Source organism: Cervus canadensis, chromosome 5 (assembly GCF_019320065.1).
Source record: "Cervus canadensis isolate Bull #8, Minnesota chromosome 5, ASM1932006v1, whole genome shotgun sequence".
Classification (NCBI taxonomy): domain Eukaryota; kingdom Metazoa; phylum Chordata; class Mammalia; order Artiodactyla; family Cervidae; genus Cervus; species Cervus canadensis.
This window is the reverse complement of record NC_057390.1, coordinates 13,848,297-13,864,752: the sequence shown is the minus strand read 5'-3', so window position 1 is coordinate 13,864,752 and position 16,456 is coordinate 13,848,297. Positions and strand designations below refer to the sequence as shown.

The following is a 16,456-nucleotide window of genomic DNA, read 5'->3' as shown; positions in this document are numbered from 1 at the left end:
CGTAACATTTCAGGTTCCTATGCAATGTTGCTTTTTACAGCATCGGACTTTACTTCCATCACCAGTCACATCCACAGCTGGGTGGTGTTTTTGCTTTGGCTCTGTCTCTTCATTCTTTCTGTGTTTATTTCTCCTGGGAAGATAGGCCAGCCATTCTGTGTGATACCTGTGTGTGGGACACTTTCAGGGCTGTGCCACCTCCTGGGGAATTCTGGGAACTGCAGGAGATAGACCCTTCTCCCGTGGACAGAGGAGCCTGGCAGGCTATAGTTCATAGGGTCACAAAGAATTGGACATGACTGAAGAGACTTAGCATTCACCTACTATTGTCTAGCTTGAAGTTTTATCAGCTTCCACCTCCCTCCTAATCCCTACACCCGCGATAGGGTGGGGACAAAAATTTAAGTATCTCTGAAAGGGAAAGAAATACACACTAAATTGCTATTAGGCCTTAAAGACAAGTTTCAGATCCCTTTTCTGAAGTGGGACTAGAGGAAAGAGAAAGCCTGTTGTTCCTGGACACAGAGTGGGGCAGGGAGGTGGGGAGGATGCCCAAAGGGAGAACGGGCTTGGAATCAGGACACTGAAGGAAACTCTTAGGCTCCTGCATAAACATTTTAGTCCAACTAATGATCAATTTCATAGCCTTGAAGTCTTAACTAAGAGTGGGCTCTTTTCCTTGGAATGGGATTTATGCAGAGACCTTCTAGAAATGAATGAAACAGCAGCTCTGCTCATAACTCATTCCTACCCTCTCCTGGGCTTGGTAGAGAAGGGCCCCGGTGGGGTCCCCAGCCTGGAAGGGGGTGAGTGAAATAATTCTCCCCCATTCAGGTAGGCCTGTTGCCCACCAGAGTCAGAGAAGTGGGGTAGGGACAGGGCAGCAGTCAGTAGAAGACTGCTGAGTGTGGACTGTGCTGGGCCTGGTCAGGGAGGCAGCAGTTCTACCAGAGGGCTCTAGCTGGGGCGACAGCAAAATCCCAACTGAGGCCCTGTCCTGCTGTGTTGACTGCTTCAGAGGGAAGGCTGGAGGGCGTCACTTTTACAAGGCTCATTGGGGTTTGTGAAAGGCAGCTCAGCAGACCCCACATCACTGCATGGAAAACCAGCCACCTCCCTTGACATATTAACACTGTGTGCCCGCCCTTTCAAACTATGATACTTGAACAGAGTGTATCCACTTAACGATAACTTAAGATACCAGCTTCACCTAGTTAAGAGAACAGCCTGGTCACTTAAAGAGAAAGCCATTTTTACAAGACGTATTAGTTTCCCTTGACTGCCCAGAGAGGAACTGAGTGGCTTAAAGAACCGAAATGTATTCTCTCACAGTTCTGGAGGCAGAAGTCTGAAATCAAGGTGTGGGAGGAGTACACTCTCTGAAGGCTGAAGGGAAGAATCCTTCCTCGTCTCTTCCTAGCTTCTGGCAGTGGCCGGCATTCCTTGGTGTTCGTGGCTTGTAGCTGCATCCCTGTCATCCCTGCCTCTGTCTTCACAAGGCTTTCCCCCACTGTGTGTCTGTCTCTGTCTCTTCTTTCCCTTCTCATGAGAACAACAGTCAGATTGGATTAAGGGCCCACCCTGCTCCAGGATGACCTTATCTTAATAAGTTATATCTGCAATGACCCTATTTTCAAAATAAGGTCACCTTCTCAGGTACTGGAAGTTAGAAGCTCAGCCTATGTTTTGGAGGACACACAATTCAATAGACAATACAAGGTAACTTTTTTTTTTTTTTTTCTTTTGGCATTCCCCCAGGCCTTGTGAAGGGATATTTTACCTGGGAACCTAACCAGTTCTCTAGAGTTAGCCTTGACCATGCTCTTTGGGATCTCTGGTTCCTGTATGCCTCAGTTGAATCCACTGAGTACTTCTTTCTGGCTATTATATATTCTTTACTGGGTAAAATATACATAACAAAATTTCCCATTTTAACCATATTAAACATATAACTCAGTGGCATCAGGTACGCTTATCATGTGGTACAGCCACTACTGCCGGTCTCTGGCTATTGTTTTTTCTTTCCCAACATGAGAAGCTTCAACATTTGCAAGAGATAGGATGCTGGAGCGAGGAAGAAGATAGACAGATGGCCACCTGGAAAAGTCAAGTCCCAAATAACTCCAGGCTGATTTGTAACAGGGACTTCAAACAGATCAAACCTCAACTACTGACCACTGCTTGATTGTATTTATAATTATTCCTCTTTTGTCTTTTAGATTCTACCTCAAGATGTTTGATGACTACCCCAAGTCTCGGAGAGCCCTCATTCCATTCATCTTTTAAAGAAACCAAAGAACAAGGGAACAAAGCTCCCATGATCCTGTTGAAAACCATCAAGCTGCTGAACCTGTAACTTTTAAAGTCCCACTGTGTATGTGTAATAATAGTGTGGTGTCCTGGCAGCTGGCCTGAGGAGTCTGCATGGGCCCCCCTAGTGTCTCCTCCCACCCCCCTGGGGGTCTCTGTGCTGCTCTCCTGTTGAAGAATAAGGCCCCACCTTTTAATGCAGAGATACCTGCTTCTTAGCTATTCCTCCTATAAAGTGCAAACTTCCCTATGTGTTTTTTCTTTTGAATGGCCCAAGTACATGTGGCTTTATACCTACTCTGTATCAGTGTTAAGACTTCTGCAGTTGAGAAAGCTTTGAGTTGAGGGCATTGCTTATAGAATTTATTAAAGTACACGTTTGACTCCTATACAAATTAGCAGCAATTTAAATTCCGAAGCTGCACAGACCCAGAGCAATTCTCCTCCCAAATGAAAACCTACTCACCTCTTCCTTTTCCTTAGTTAATTATGAAAGATGTGACATGATTAAGTAGACTTTGAGCAGAGGAGCCCTCTCTTCATTCTGCTGAAGATGCAACAATACATTGACCCCATTTCAAATTTGTGCATTGTCTTAGTGGCTCTGTGTTCCTGAAGATTTCACAGTCCCCATTAGAGACACCATACACAGGCTAACACAGATAACTGGTGTGGATTTTACCAAAGGTCAGGTTTTAATGACCACAAAGAAGAAGAGATGACTCTGGTTGACCACAGAGGGAGAGAGAAAGTATTTTACATATAGACTGCAAACTCTCATGGTTTTGGAAACTGGTGTGTGTATGTGCTTAGTTGCTCAGTCGTGTCTGTCTCTTTGTGACCCCATGGACTATAGCCCACCAGACTCCTCTGTCCATGGGGATTCTTCAGGCAAGAATACTGGAGTGGGTTGCCATGCCCTTCTCCAGGGGATCTTCCCAACCCAGGAATTGAACCCAGGTCTCCTGCATTGCAGGCGGATTCTTTACCATCTGAGCCACAAGAGAAGCCCTGGAAACTGGTGGAAATAGCCAAATAACGAGAGTGTCAGACAATGGAAAGTACCGAGTTAGAGTGTATGCTGTTTCCCTTGACCAGATGTGTACAGTGATGGTGAAGCATCTCAGAAGCACCCAGCATCTCTTCCCTTCTGGAGTTTCTGCACCACAGTCCTCAGGATCTGTTCAAGAAGGAATCCCCTAGAGGTGCCTTGAACCTCAGTCCTTAGAAGTCCTGGGAGCCGAGGCTGGAATTCACAACCAGGACACTTCTAGGCAGACAACCTGCTTTGTTTGGCCCCAACAGTGTTTTACACATAGTTTGGTTTTCTTTTTCTTTTTACATTAAAAGTTTCCAAAATTTAAAAATTAGGAGGTTTCTTCATTTTCCAGTTTCTTTTAGAACATTGGAGAATCTGGGCCTGTGGAGCCTGCCAAGAACTGGGACTGGTCAGCTGGTAGACATCAGAATTTGCAACCTCAGTGGAGAGGGGTGTCACTCTCAAGTGGATGCTGAAACTTTGGGCTCTCTAAGGAAGGGACTGAACCCTCCTAATCAGAATACATGATGATATTTGTCTCTGCAGGTCTAGGTTTGTGTCCAGCATTGGTAATCTTTAGCAAATCTCTTTGAGAAGTGAGCACCAGTTTCATCCTATGTAGTGCTAAGTGCAGAAATTCACTAGCTAAAATACACAGGACACTCAAAAGATCTGAAGATGTATATGACTGAAAAATACAAATTGTAATCATTTATACACATGTTTTGCTGTTTAAATAACTCTCAAATTATGGATAAGTAAGTTTTTTTTAATTAAAAGATCCCCAAACTTATAAATATTTTTATAAGGTGTTGAGCTGTGTTTGTTCCCTTTTATTCTGTGTTTTTTTGTTTGTTTGTTTTGTTTTGTTTTCCCTCAGTGCTGCTTCCTTTCTTCCTTCTCTATTTTGCCAACTTGAAATTCAGGGCCCTGAGCTGAAAATAAAAGAGAAATATGACTTATAGAGCTTGTCAACCACAGCTTAGAACTCCAAGCAGGTGCAATAAAGGCGCAGGAGAATGTACTAAGGCTGGATGCCCCTCCAAGTGTTCAGGAATTCACCGGGGAGTGGGGAAACCACGCTCAGTGAAATCAATCTTAAGGTGTAGGTTGGCCTCTGTGAAATGACTTCCAGTTCTCTCTGCAACACTTAAAACTGCCTTTATGAAATCCTTTATCTTATTACTATATATAATACCCAGACCAGTCCGTGATTTGTAATAAATGCTCAATAAATGGTAGCTATTATTTGCTCAGTGTGTGCAATCTCAGAAGGAAAACTGCTGTTCAGCAATTTCATGTTCTTGCCACTAGAGGGTGCTCTTTAGAATTTTGTTTAGGACAACTGATTTATTATGCTTAGGTCTAACTCGCATGTTTGAAATTTAAGAAACTCATAATTACAATTTATCATGATCAAGGACTTTCTTAATTTAAATATAGGGTAGAATAAACTTCATATAATTTTATTTGTTTTTAGATTTTTTTTTTTGATGTGGACCATTTTTAAAGTCTTTATTGAATTTATTACAATATTGCTTCTAGTTTATGCTCTGATTTTGTTATTGCTATTGTTGTTACAGTTTCTTATGCTTTGGGTTTTTTGGCTGCAAGGCATGTCGGCTCTTAGCTCCCTGACCAGGAATTGAACTAGCACTGCCTGCATTGGGAGGTGAAGTCTTAACCACTGGACCCCCAGGGAAGTCCCAACTTCGTGTAATTTTAAATATTCCGTTGATAACTGAAGTATTCTCAGGGCTCTAGGGCTACTGTTTTTAACTCGATTTCTCTGTTTAGGTCTAGGATATGCATGCAGAAGGAATACAATAAAAGTCTGAAGGTATGCTCATCCCTAAACATATTTCCCCTTTCTCCTAACACTGAAGCGCAACAAAAATACGGTTATTTTAGGTGGAGTGTTTTTTCTTTTCAAATCGGGGCTAAAATATGACTGGCTTAGTTAACCAGCTACTCTGTCTTGCTCTTGTTGAAACGTTCACGGAGGGAATGTTTTCCTATTGACCTGTAGGAGGTGTTGTAATGTTTTGTTTGCTTTCTGAATTAAAGAGATAAAGCACATTTAGGACATCAGCTAGTTCCACCCCTTCGTGTTATAGATGGAGACACTAAAACCCAGTGTTAAATGCCTTCCAAGGTGTTGCACAGCTGGTCTTATCTTGTCCCTTTAAGGGTCAGAAGTCTTCTTTTCTTCGTTAAGCACAGCAGGCTTTTATAAGAGAGGCCCAGCAGAGCCCTCCTAGATAGGTGTGGATTTGAGGCCTGAACACACTCAGCAATCGCTTCTTGATACTTATGATATGAAAGTGGTGAGGGGTGGGGACATAGTGTTGAATTAGACATGATTCTTGCCTTTTACGGGCTGCCATTTGGATTTCTGAAGAGTATTGCAGGAGAAAAATAGCCAGAGCTTAATTGCGGTGCCCCAGTTCAGATGCACAGATTGTTGTGGGCTTTGGGGGGAAACTGTTCCCCTCACTCTGTGGGGAGGATCCCGCTGATGCCCTCATCTTGAACCTATTTGATAAAATGAAGGTGCAGGAGAGAGGACACGTGTGTTCAGCAAATGTCACAACTCTCCCCGCTCCCTAACACTTACCTTCACAAGGAGCAGCATCGGTTCTGCCTTGTTCAGAAGGAGAAAAGACTGCTAATGAAAAGTTCGTGAATAAATAGTGATTTAGGTGGCTTAAACTCTTTCAAAAACCAGTTAATATATCTGTGATTTTACTGTCCCGCAGTTTTGCAATCGCTGTCTTGACTTTTCATGGTAACCTCATGACAACTCGCCAAGAAGCAAGGACGAAAACTCTTGGCTTGTGAAGGGATGGATTTGTGAGGAGTCATTTCCTTTCTTGCCCAGCTTTTTGATTATCTACTAGGCTGTGGGCTGAGGTCCAGGCATGGCAAATACGCAGGGTAACAATACATGTAAAGCAAAACCTTCTAGAGAAGGCTGCTGATCGTTTTATAGCATCTGTACTCTCCCATGATAAAACAGGCATGGTGCCAGACAGTCATGTAGGTGCTTGGATGATTTAATAGCCATTGAGTGGATTTAATTTCTAAACAAGAGATTCGCTCTCTTTCTCTATAAGTCCACGGAGCTGTGATCTTAAAGGGTTCTGTCATTTGTATCATGTCCTGTTTCTTCCCACCAACCACACCTTAGGGCCTGGATGAGTGAAATACTCTTTGGGAAAAGGTCAGAGCATGTACTATACCGTGTTAATGCCTTTTGTCCTAACTTTCGTGGGTACAGGGCTTGGCTTTGCTCAGTGTGGTCAGAGTCCAGGTGAAGGACTTCCATTATCCTCTCCACCTGGCTGGCTGGCTGGGAGGAGGGGAGAACAGAGGAGAAAGCGGGGGAAGGCAGGGTTTCCGTGGGAGGAGTGGGGTGGAGTGGGGACTGGTTGGCCATGAAGTGAGGCAAATGGCCTTGGGAGCGGGGCCTTCTCCTGACAGAATGGTTTCTTCCTTTCCCTGGTGTCCAGGTCTGCATCAGCCAGATCCTTGCCTTATCTTCCCAGGGGAAAAAAAATTCCCTCTGAGAGAGAAAGTAAGCCCTTCTCAGAGCTCTTTTTTTTTTTTTTAAGAGCTCCTTTTTTTTTTTATAAGGGAAGAAGCTGAGTTTCTTAAAACATAAGCCATATGGCTGTGCCTCGAGATAAATAGTTTAATTGTATTTCTGTCCGCTCACCTCATAAAGATGGTTTTAAGGCCGTGAAGCAGTGTCACTTGTCAGAAAGAGGTGAAGGAACTGTTCCGAGAAGCGCGTGGCCGCATCCAAGTTCTGGGAGGCCAGTGTGGGGAGAGGAGAGCAGCCAGAGGAACAAGAGTGGGCAGGTTTTCCTTCTGCACCGGCTTTGTTTTCCTTTACGTCAGAGGCCCCGGGGAAGATGATCCTTTTGTGGCGCACTTTTCAGCACGGACTAGAAAGCAAGTACCATAAAAACGAATTAAATTTTATTAATTCATCAATCCATTAATTCATTTTGTTAATTAATTCTTTAATGTAAGATTCTACACTCTAGAGGAATAGACATAAATGGAAACTGTGTTAAGTTAAAGATACATATTGTACAAACTCTAGGGCAACAATTTAGCAAAGAGATATAAATAATAAACTAATAGAAAAAATGAAAAGCAGTCACAAAAAAAGTTAATCCTTAATCCCCAAATAATGCAGGAAAAGGAGAAGAAATGAAAACAAAGGAAAAAAGCAGAAGGGAAAAATAGCAGACAGTGAGATGGTATTTGCGGGGAGCCTGAGAAGGGTTCGGAGGGGCTGTCACATCAACTGAGCCCTCACTATGTCCATTATGAAACGAGAGACGAACTTTAAATGTGGGCAAAACTCTCAACATATTTTATTGAAAATTTGAGATAGAAAAATGTAAAAGAAGAAAACAAGTCTTGTAGCCTTCTATACAGTAGTCATTTGGACTCTAGGGGCTCTATCTAGTCCCTATCTGGTCTTCTCAAATGCAATTGAAGTCTACTCTTTCCTGACATAGGATGCTTTCCTATTCTGAAATTTGTAGGTGCTAGGAATGCTCTAACTCTCCATCCCCCAACTTGGCAACTAGCAGGATTACCAGCAAAGCCTAATGTAGCTGAAACACCACCACATTTTGTCAACTGTTATAATGCACTCTCCTCCATCCTAAAAGCCATAGAAACACGTTAGGTAAAAGCAGATTTGTTCTGCCCTCTAACAAATCTGCCTTGATAGATTCATTATCTTGCTTTAGCCTGTAAGAACTGTAAGGAAAACCCACATGCCTGGTGATTGCTGAAGACACATCATAGCAAATTTTTCATGCATTAAGCAAATTTATACTGAGAAAACTGGATATCTACATGTAGGAGAAGGGATCTGAATCCTTACCTTGTACAACAAACAAAAATTAACTCAAAGTGAATCATAAAGCTAAATGTAAGAGATTAAATTATAAAACCCATAGAAGCAAACACAGGAATAAATCTTTATGATGTTGGATTAGGCAGTGATTTCTTAGATATGATACCAAAAGCACAAGGAATAATAGAGAAGATTGGCACCTGAACTTTATCAGAATCAAAATCTTTTGTACCTCAAAGCTCAATTCAGTCGTTCAGTTGTGTCTGACTCTTTGGGACCCCATAGACTGCAGCACGCTCGGCCTCCCTGTCCATCACCAGCTCCCGGAGCTTACCCAAGCTTATGTCCATAGAGTCAGTGATGCCATCCAACCACTTCATCCTCCGTCGTCCCCTTCTCCTCCTGCCCTCAATCTTTCCCAGCATCAGGGTCTTTTCCAGTGAGTCAGCTCTTTGCATCAGGTGGCCAAAGTATTGGAGTTTCAGCTTCAGCATCAGTCCTTCCAATGACTATTCAGGACTGATCTCCTTTAGGATGGACAGGTTGGATCTCCTTGCTGCCTAAGGGACTCTCAAGAGTCTTCTCCAGCACCACAGTTCAAAAGCATCAATTCTTCAGTGCTCAGCTTTTCTTTCAAAGAACACCACCAAAAAGTAAAAAGGCAACCCACAGACTGGGGACAAATATCTGTCAGTCATGTATCTGATAAGGGGCTTATATCCAGAATATAAAAACTTCTTACAACTCAATAATAAAAGAGCAGATAACCCCATTAAAAGTGGGCAAAGGATTTTAAATGACATTTCTTTAGAAAAGATATGCGAATGCCCAATAAGGACATAATGAGAGGCTCAACATTATTAGTCATTCGAGAAGTGCAATCACAATCACAATTAGATGCTGTTTCACACCCACTAGAACGACGCTAATAAAAAAGTAATGACGAGGGTTGATGAGGATGTGAAGAAATCAGAGCCCTTAAACATTTGCTGGTGGGAAGATAAAATGGTGCAGCGTCTTTGGAAACCAGTTTGGTGGTTCCTGAAATGTTCTTGAAAATGTTAAACATAGGTTACCCAATAACTCAGCAATTCTACTCTTAGGTATTTACCTTCTTTTAGTTGGGTGAAAGCAGCAAGTAACCCGCAAAGATAACTGATTAAATACCTCTTGGCAGGGATTAGCTTGACTGAACCCTTTTCACAGGGTTGGCCTGTGGGGAGGCGGAGAAACAGCTGTAGAGGAGGAGCCCAAAGAGAGGAAAGACGGACAGTGCTTGGAGCGCCCTCTGGTGGGGACTGCTTAGAAGTGCAGTAGGTGCTGTGGGCACCTGGGGACTGGGGTAAGAATTAGCGCCACAAATTCTGGCGGAGAGAGGCCAGAAAAGAAGCAACGGGTAAATCTTAAGGGAGAGAGACTTGACTAGCTATAGGAAGACAAAGAACCTGGCTGTGAGTTCCCCATCGCTGGAGTGTTCAAGAAGAGAATGGAAGATAATTTGGGGAAGGTCAGGTTGAATAGAAGCTAGGGTTTCGACTAATGTTCTCCAAGCCCTCTTCAAAGTTTACGACTCTAAGTGCTAGGCATCGAAGAAAAAATTCCTGGTTGACAAATTTTCCTGGGCCAACCTGGCCTACGGTCCCAACTGGTACTGTAGGAAATCAATCTAGCCCCACCTAGTAGCTCTCAAGGCATCAATAATTCAGTTGCATTGGGCTTTGAGTCTAACACCTGGATGTGAGTGGATGGAAGAATGCAGGGCTCAAGGAGTTTACCTCAGTTCCAGGGAGAGCCTTATCTGCTGGAGCACCAGATTCTGGGCAATAGCTACAGAAGTTCTGCCTACAGAAGAGGGGTTAGTGCTCCCAAACACTTGCACTACTTGCATTTAAAGGAAATAGTGGAGAAAAGAAGATGGAGAAACTGTGATAGAGGAGAAACAACTCTAAGAAAGATATGGGTGACTTGATTATGTTGATAACTTTATTAGACAAATTTTTCTTTTTCATAGATTTTTAGGAGAAAGAAGAACATAAGAAAGCAAAATGGTAGTCAGTTCAGTTCAGTCGCTCAGTCGTGTCCGACTCTTTGTGACCCCACGAACTGCAGCACGCCCGGCCTCCCTGTCCATCACCAACTCCCAGAGTTCACCCAAACCCATGTCCATCGAGTCAGTGATGCAATCCAACCATCTCATCCTCAGTCGTCCCCTTCTCCTCCTGCCCTCTATCTTTCCCAGCATCAGGGTCTTTTCAAATGAGTCAGCCTTTTGCATCAGGTGGCCAAAGTATTGGAGTTTCAGCTTCAACATCAGTCCCTCCAATGAACACCCAGGACTGATTTCCTTTAGGATTGACTGGTTGGCTCTCCTTGTAGTCCAAGGGACTCTGAAGAGTCTTCTCCAGCACCACAGTTCAAAAGCATCAATTCTTCAGTGCTCAGCTTTCTTTATAGTCCAACTCTCACATCCATACATGGTATGAGATGTCTTTTCCTTATCAACTTGATAAGAAATTATTTATTTACAAAAAACTGCCCCTGTTCTGAGTATATGTATGATGAGTTTGCTATGCATCAGTGAAATTACAATTTCAATCAAGATATGGCATATTTCTTCATCCTAAAGATTCCTTACCACTTTGTAGTCCGCTCTTCCCTCCAACCCTAGTCACAGTCAAGCACTGAAGTGATTTTCTTCACCACAGTTTTGTTCTTTAGTCGCTAAGTCGTGTCCAACTCTGTGTAGCCCCACAGACTGTAGCTCCCCAGGCTCCCCATGGGATTCTCCAGGCAAAAATATTGGAGTGGGTTGCCAGTTCTTTCTCCAGGGGATCTTTCCGACCTAGGGATCAAACCCGGGTCTCCTGCATTGCAGGCAGCTAGATTCTTAACTATCGGAGTCACCAGGTGGGTTGGGTGATGGCAAGTAAGCCCATCCTTCTGAGACTGTCTGCGTGTGTGCTCAGTCGTGTCCAGCTCTTTGTTATTTGCATTTTATCTCAGTGGAATCATACAGTATGTCCTCTATTATGTGTTGGTTTCTTCTCTGGGCATAACAAGGCAGTCATGAGACTCATCCATGTGATTGTGTGGATCAGTAGAAATGAGTGCCATTCCACTATTTGGAAGCATCTTTATTTCATCTTCATTCTTGAAAAGCATTTTTGTGGTATATAGAACTCTTAGTAAACAGTTTTTTTTTTTAAACTGTCAGTGCTGTAAAGATGTTTTTCACTGTATATTGACCTTTCCTGATGAGAAGTTGTGATCATTCAAATAATTGTTGAATGCTATGTTTATGTGCCATTTTTTTTTCAGAGATCACACTTCCTGATTTTCTCTTTATCTTTGGTTTTCAACTGTTTGAAAAATGATGTATCTAGATGTGGTTCACTTCAACTTTATCCTGTTTGGGGTTCATGAAACCACAGAGTTTTTAAATTTAAATTATTAACTAAATTTTGGAAGTTTGGGCTGTTACTTCTTCAAATACTTTTTTCTGCTCCCTTTTCTCTCCCTTCTTTGTCTTTAACTACATTTACACATATATCAACCTTTTCAAATTGTTCCATATATCCAAGAGGCTGTGTTGATTTTTTCTTGTTGTTTAGATTGTATACCTTCTATTGATCCATCTTTAAATTATGGCCTTCAGAAGAAAGTCACAAAAAAGGGGATGTTATTGTTTTCCACTGTGTTCCTTGCAGCAGATTTCAACTCTCTTCCAAAAATTGCCTGCTTTTGTTATATCTCTAGAGTCTCAGGTAGTTGTTTTTATGTTTTTTCCAGACTTTACAACTCTTATTTGCAGCAAGTTCAGGTTTTTAGGTCTTCATTTCCCAATACAGTAAGCAGAAACTAAAGGTAGTATTTTACCTTGAAGTTAGCATGGGTTTAACCCAACCACTCACAGTTTATACAATCATTTTCACAGATGGCTCTCAATGAACTAATAATAATAATAATAGTGACCTAAGGTCTGTAAAAACAGTTAAAGATTAAAAACTATTCCTTATATCACACTTGTTTATGAAGAAAAGAATTCATACATTTTCAAGAACTCAAATCATTTTCACTGATTTTACTCCTACTTAACTAGGCAGGTCTTGCTGACTCTCAATGCCTTGGCTTCATTATCACTTTTTAAAAAAGTTAAACTATACTGGTCTGCCCTGAAAAATATTCTACAGAGAAAAGAGATGTTCCTTGCAAAAAGGTTGTGTGGTTAAATATATGTGGAATCTGTAGGATTAAACAAAGTTGAATAGGGTTCTTTCCTGCAGTATTTTTCAAAGCCTTTAATATGTTAATACATATTCTGTGTTTTCAAAAAGAGGAAAAGATATTCCCTATTTTTGCTTTTGTCTCAAGCTTCAATATGGCTTATTGTGCTACTATCACTGATTCTACCTTTGTTTAAAACCTTGATATTTTGTTCACAATAGACTTTTTGCATGTTGCTTTGTTCTTTAAATGCTGCATTAGAATATTATTTATATTGATTACTGAGTTTTTTCGTGCCCTCTTAAATTTTGCAATAGAAAAGCAAGTGCCTGTTTCACCTCATTTGCCTCACTCTAGTCCCAGTGCCAATAGCAGCTGAATTGATAGATTTCTATTTACTATTTACTAACAAGGCTTTGTATCTTCCCAAATGTGGAATCAAACAGACTTCTCATTTATAGGATTTTCTAATGGCTTATCTTATGAGCCCCTTGTCCTCTCTTTCTATACTTTACCTCCTCTTGTCACTTGAACATTCAGCACTCAAATACCTCTTTGAGTTTTTGTTCCTTTTCCTTTCTTTCCCTTCCAAACTAAGAATATCTCCCCCACTGCACTTACACTCCTCAGCTAATCCAACTCTGCTTCCAAATCCCACTCTTGTCTCACTCCCTTCTTTCAAGTTCCCCAGACTCACTCCCTTTGCTGCCTTTTGTTCATGCATTCCCCAGTGGTCCCACACAACTTGGTCACGACTTATGTCCTGTCTAGGATGGTTTCTTGACCATTTTATGGATGCAAATCTCGTCCCCTCTGAGGTCCAGAGCCTGTGCCTCCCACTTCAGGACCCTTTTAGCACCAGGCGCTATGGGAAGCTGTCCAGGTCTCAGTAACTGCTGTGGTGATAGACTGCTTCAGAAGTCCCTCAATGCACTCTTCTTCTCTTAACTCTCTGACCTTTTTCTTTTTCTGAGTCTCAGGTATAGAGGATTATAATTTGACATCTGGGTGTGGTACAAAGTGGTCACCACCACAAACCTCGTTACCATATGTCACCGTACAGTTGACCCCCTTCACTCATTTTGCCCACCCTCAAACCCCCCTTGTCTCCTAGTAACCACGAATCTGTTCACTTTATCTTAGTTTTTATTTAGTTTATTTGTTTGTTTGTTTTAGATTTCATATTTGAGTGAAGTCATAGAGTATGTGTCTTTCTCTGTTTGACTTATTTCTCTTAATGTTATATCTTCAAGGGCCCATTCATGTTGTTGCAAATGGTAGAATTTCATTCTTCTTTTATGGCTGAGTAGTAGTCCACTGTATATGCATACCACATTTTCTTTATCTGTTCATCCATTGATGGACACTTATGTTGTTTTTATATCTTGGCTATTGTAAATGATGTGGCAGTGAATATAGAGCTGCATGTGTCTCTTTGAATTACTGTTTTCATGTTCTTCAGATAAATACATATTTGTTTCTGTTCTTCAGAAATGGAATAGCTGGTAGCTCTCTTGATTTTTTGAGGAACCTCCACACTGTTTTCCATAGTGGCTACATCAATTTACAGTACAAACAGTTGATGAGGGTTCTCTTTTCTCCATATCCTATCCAACATTTGTTATTGCTTGTTTTGTTGATAATACTAATAGCTACTCTGACAGGTGGGAAGCCACATATCATTGTGGTTTTGATTTGTATTTTTCTAATAATTAGTGATGTTGAACATCTTTTCATATACCTGTTGGCCATATGTATGTCTTCTTTGGAGAAGTGTCTATTTAGATCCTCTGCTCATTTTATAATCCGGTTGTTTGTTTTTGTGTTGAGTTATATGAGTGGGTTCTTTATATATTTTGATATTAACTCCTTATTGGATATATGATTTGCAAATATTTTCTCCCATTCAGTAAGTTAACTTTTCTATTTTTGACAATGGTTTCCTTCTCTGTGCAGAAATTTTTAGTTTGATATAGTTCCATTTGTTTACTTGTGCCTTTGTTTTTCTTGCCTTTGGAGTCAAAAATATCATAGAGATGGATGTCTATGCTATGTTTTCTTTTAAGAATTTTGTAGCTTCAGATCTTAGGTTAATTATTCATTTTGAATTAATTTTTGTGTACGGTATAATATAGTTGCCTTCTTTCATTCTTTTGCATGTGGCTGTCCGGTTTTCTCAACACCATTTATTGAAGAGACTATCCTTTCCTTACTAAATGTTCTTCACTCTTTGTCATATAGTAATTGTGTATACTTACTCTTGCCTGGAAAATCCCATGGGCAGAGGAGCCTGGTAGGCTACAGTCCATGGGGTCGCGAAGAGTCAGACACGACTGAGCGACTTCACTTTCACTTTTCACTTTCATGCATTGGGGAAGGAAATGGCAACCCACTCCAGTGTTCTTGTCTGGAGAATCCCAGGGACGGGGGAGCCTGGTGGGATGCCGTCTATGGGGTCGCACAGAGTCAGACACGACTGAAGCGACTTAGCAGCAGCATGGGCTTATTTACAGGTTCTCAATTCTGTTCTACTGATCTGTGTGTCTGTTTTTTGTACGAGTGCTATCAGTTCAGTTCACTTAGTCGTGTGCGACTCTTTGAAACCCCGTGGACTGCAGCACGCCAGGCCTCCTTGTCCATCACCAACTCCTGGAGCTTGCTCAAACTCATGTTCATTAAGTCGGTGATGCCATCCAGCCATCTCATCTTCTGTTGTCCCCTTCTCCTCCTGCCTTCAATCTTTCCCAGCATCAGGGTCTTTTCCAATGAGTCAGTTCTTCCCACCAGGTGGCCAAAGTATTGTAGCTTCAGCTTCAGCATCAATCTTTCCAATGAATATTCAGAACTGATTTCCTTTAGGATTGACAAGGTTGGTCTTGCAGTCTAAGGGACTCTCAAGAGTCTTCTCCAATACCACAGTTCAAAAGCATCCATTCTTCGGTGCTCAGATTTCTTTATGGTCTGACTCTTATATCCATACATGACTACTGGAAAAACCGTAGCTTTGACTAGACGAACCTATGTTGGCAAAGTAATGTCTCTGTTTTTCAATATGCTGTCTAGGTTGGTCATAGCTTCTCTTCCAAGGAGGAAGCGTCTTTTAATTTCATGGCTGCAGTTACCATCTGCACTGATTTTGGAGCCCAAGAAAATAGTCTGTCACTGTTTCCATTGTTTCCCCATCTATTTGCCATGAAGTGATGGGACTGGATGCTATGATCTTAGTTTTTTGAATGTTGAGTTTTAAACCAACTTTTTCACTCTCCTCTTTCACTTTCATCAAGAGGCTCCTCAGTTCCTCTTTGCTTTCTGCCATTAGGGTAGTGTCATCTGCATATCTGAGGTTATTTCTCCCTGCAATCTTGATTCTGGCTTGTGCTTCATCCAGCCCGGTATTTTGCAAGATGTACTCTGTATATAAATTAAATAACCAGGGTGACAATATATAGCCTTGACATACTCCTTTCCCAATTTGGAACCAGTCCATTGTTCCATGTCTGGTTTTAACTGTTGCTTCTTGACCTGCATACAGATTTCTCAGGAGGTAGGTTAAGTGGTCTGGTATTCCCATCTCTTGAGGAATTTTTCACAGTTTGTTGTGATCCACACAGCCAAAGGCTTTGGCATAATCAATAAAGCAGAAGTAGATGTTTTTCTGGAACTCTCTTGCTTTTTCTATGATCCAAGGGATGTTGGCAATTTGATCTCTGGCTCCCCTGCCTTTTTCAAATCCAGCTTGAACATCTGGAAGTTCTTGGTTCACCTATTGTTGAAGCCTACTGTTCACATACTATTGAAGTCTTCTATAAGCTTGTTAATATAGTTTGATATAAGGGAATGATACCTTCAGATTTTTTCTTCTTTCTCAAGGTTGTTTTGGCTCTTTGTGGTCTTTTGTAATTCCATTAATTTTTAGAATTATTTGTTCTAGTTATGTGAAATCTGCCTTCGGAATTTTGTTAGGGTTTCCACTGAATCTGTAGGTTGTTTTGGATAATACA

At 41.5% G+C, this 16,456-nt stretch overlaps 1 protein-coding gene across 8 annotated transcripts in view; it reads left to right on the top strand.

Moving 5' to 3' along the window:
• Positions 1–4,577, top strand: part of SRD5A2 (steroid 5 alpha-reductase 2) — a 48,212-nt gene extending 43,635 nt beyond the window's left edge. For 2 of the 8 annotated variants that reach the window (XR_006269383.1, XM_043468254.1), the window contains exons 6-7: positions 2,220–2,374; positions 3,287–4,576. Coding sequence is in view for 6 of the 8 variants with exons in the window: in XM_043468254.1 (XP_043324189.1) it covers positions 2,220–2,356 (137 nt within the window). In the remaining 2 variants the exon portion in view is untranslated. Of the gene's footprint in view, positions 1–2,219 lie in introns of all 8 variants that reach the window. The other 6 variants (XM_043468257.1, XM_043468253.1, XM_043468250.1 and 3 more) reach the window with 4 other exon arrangements.
• The last annotated feature ends 11,879 nt before the right edge of the window (positions 4,578–16,456 follow it).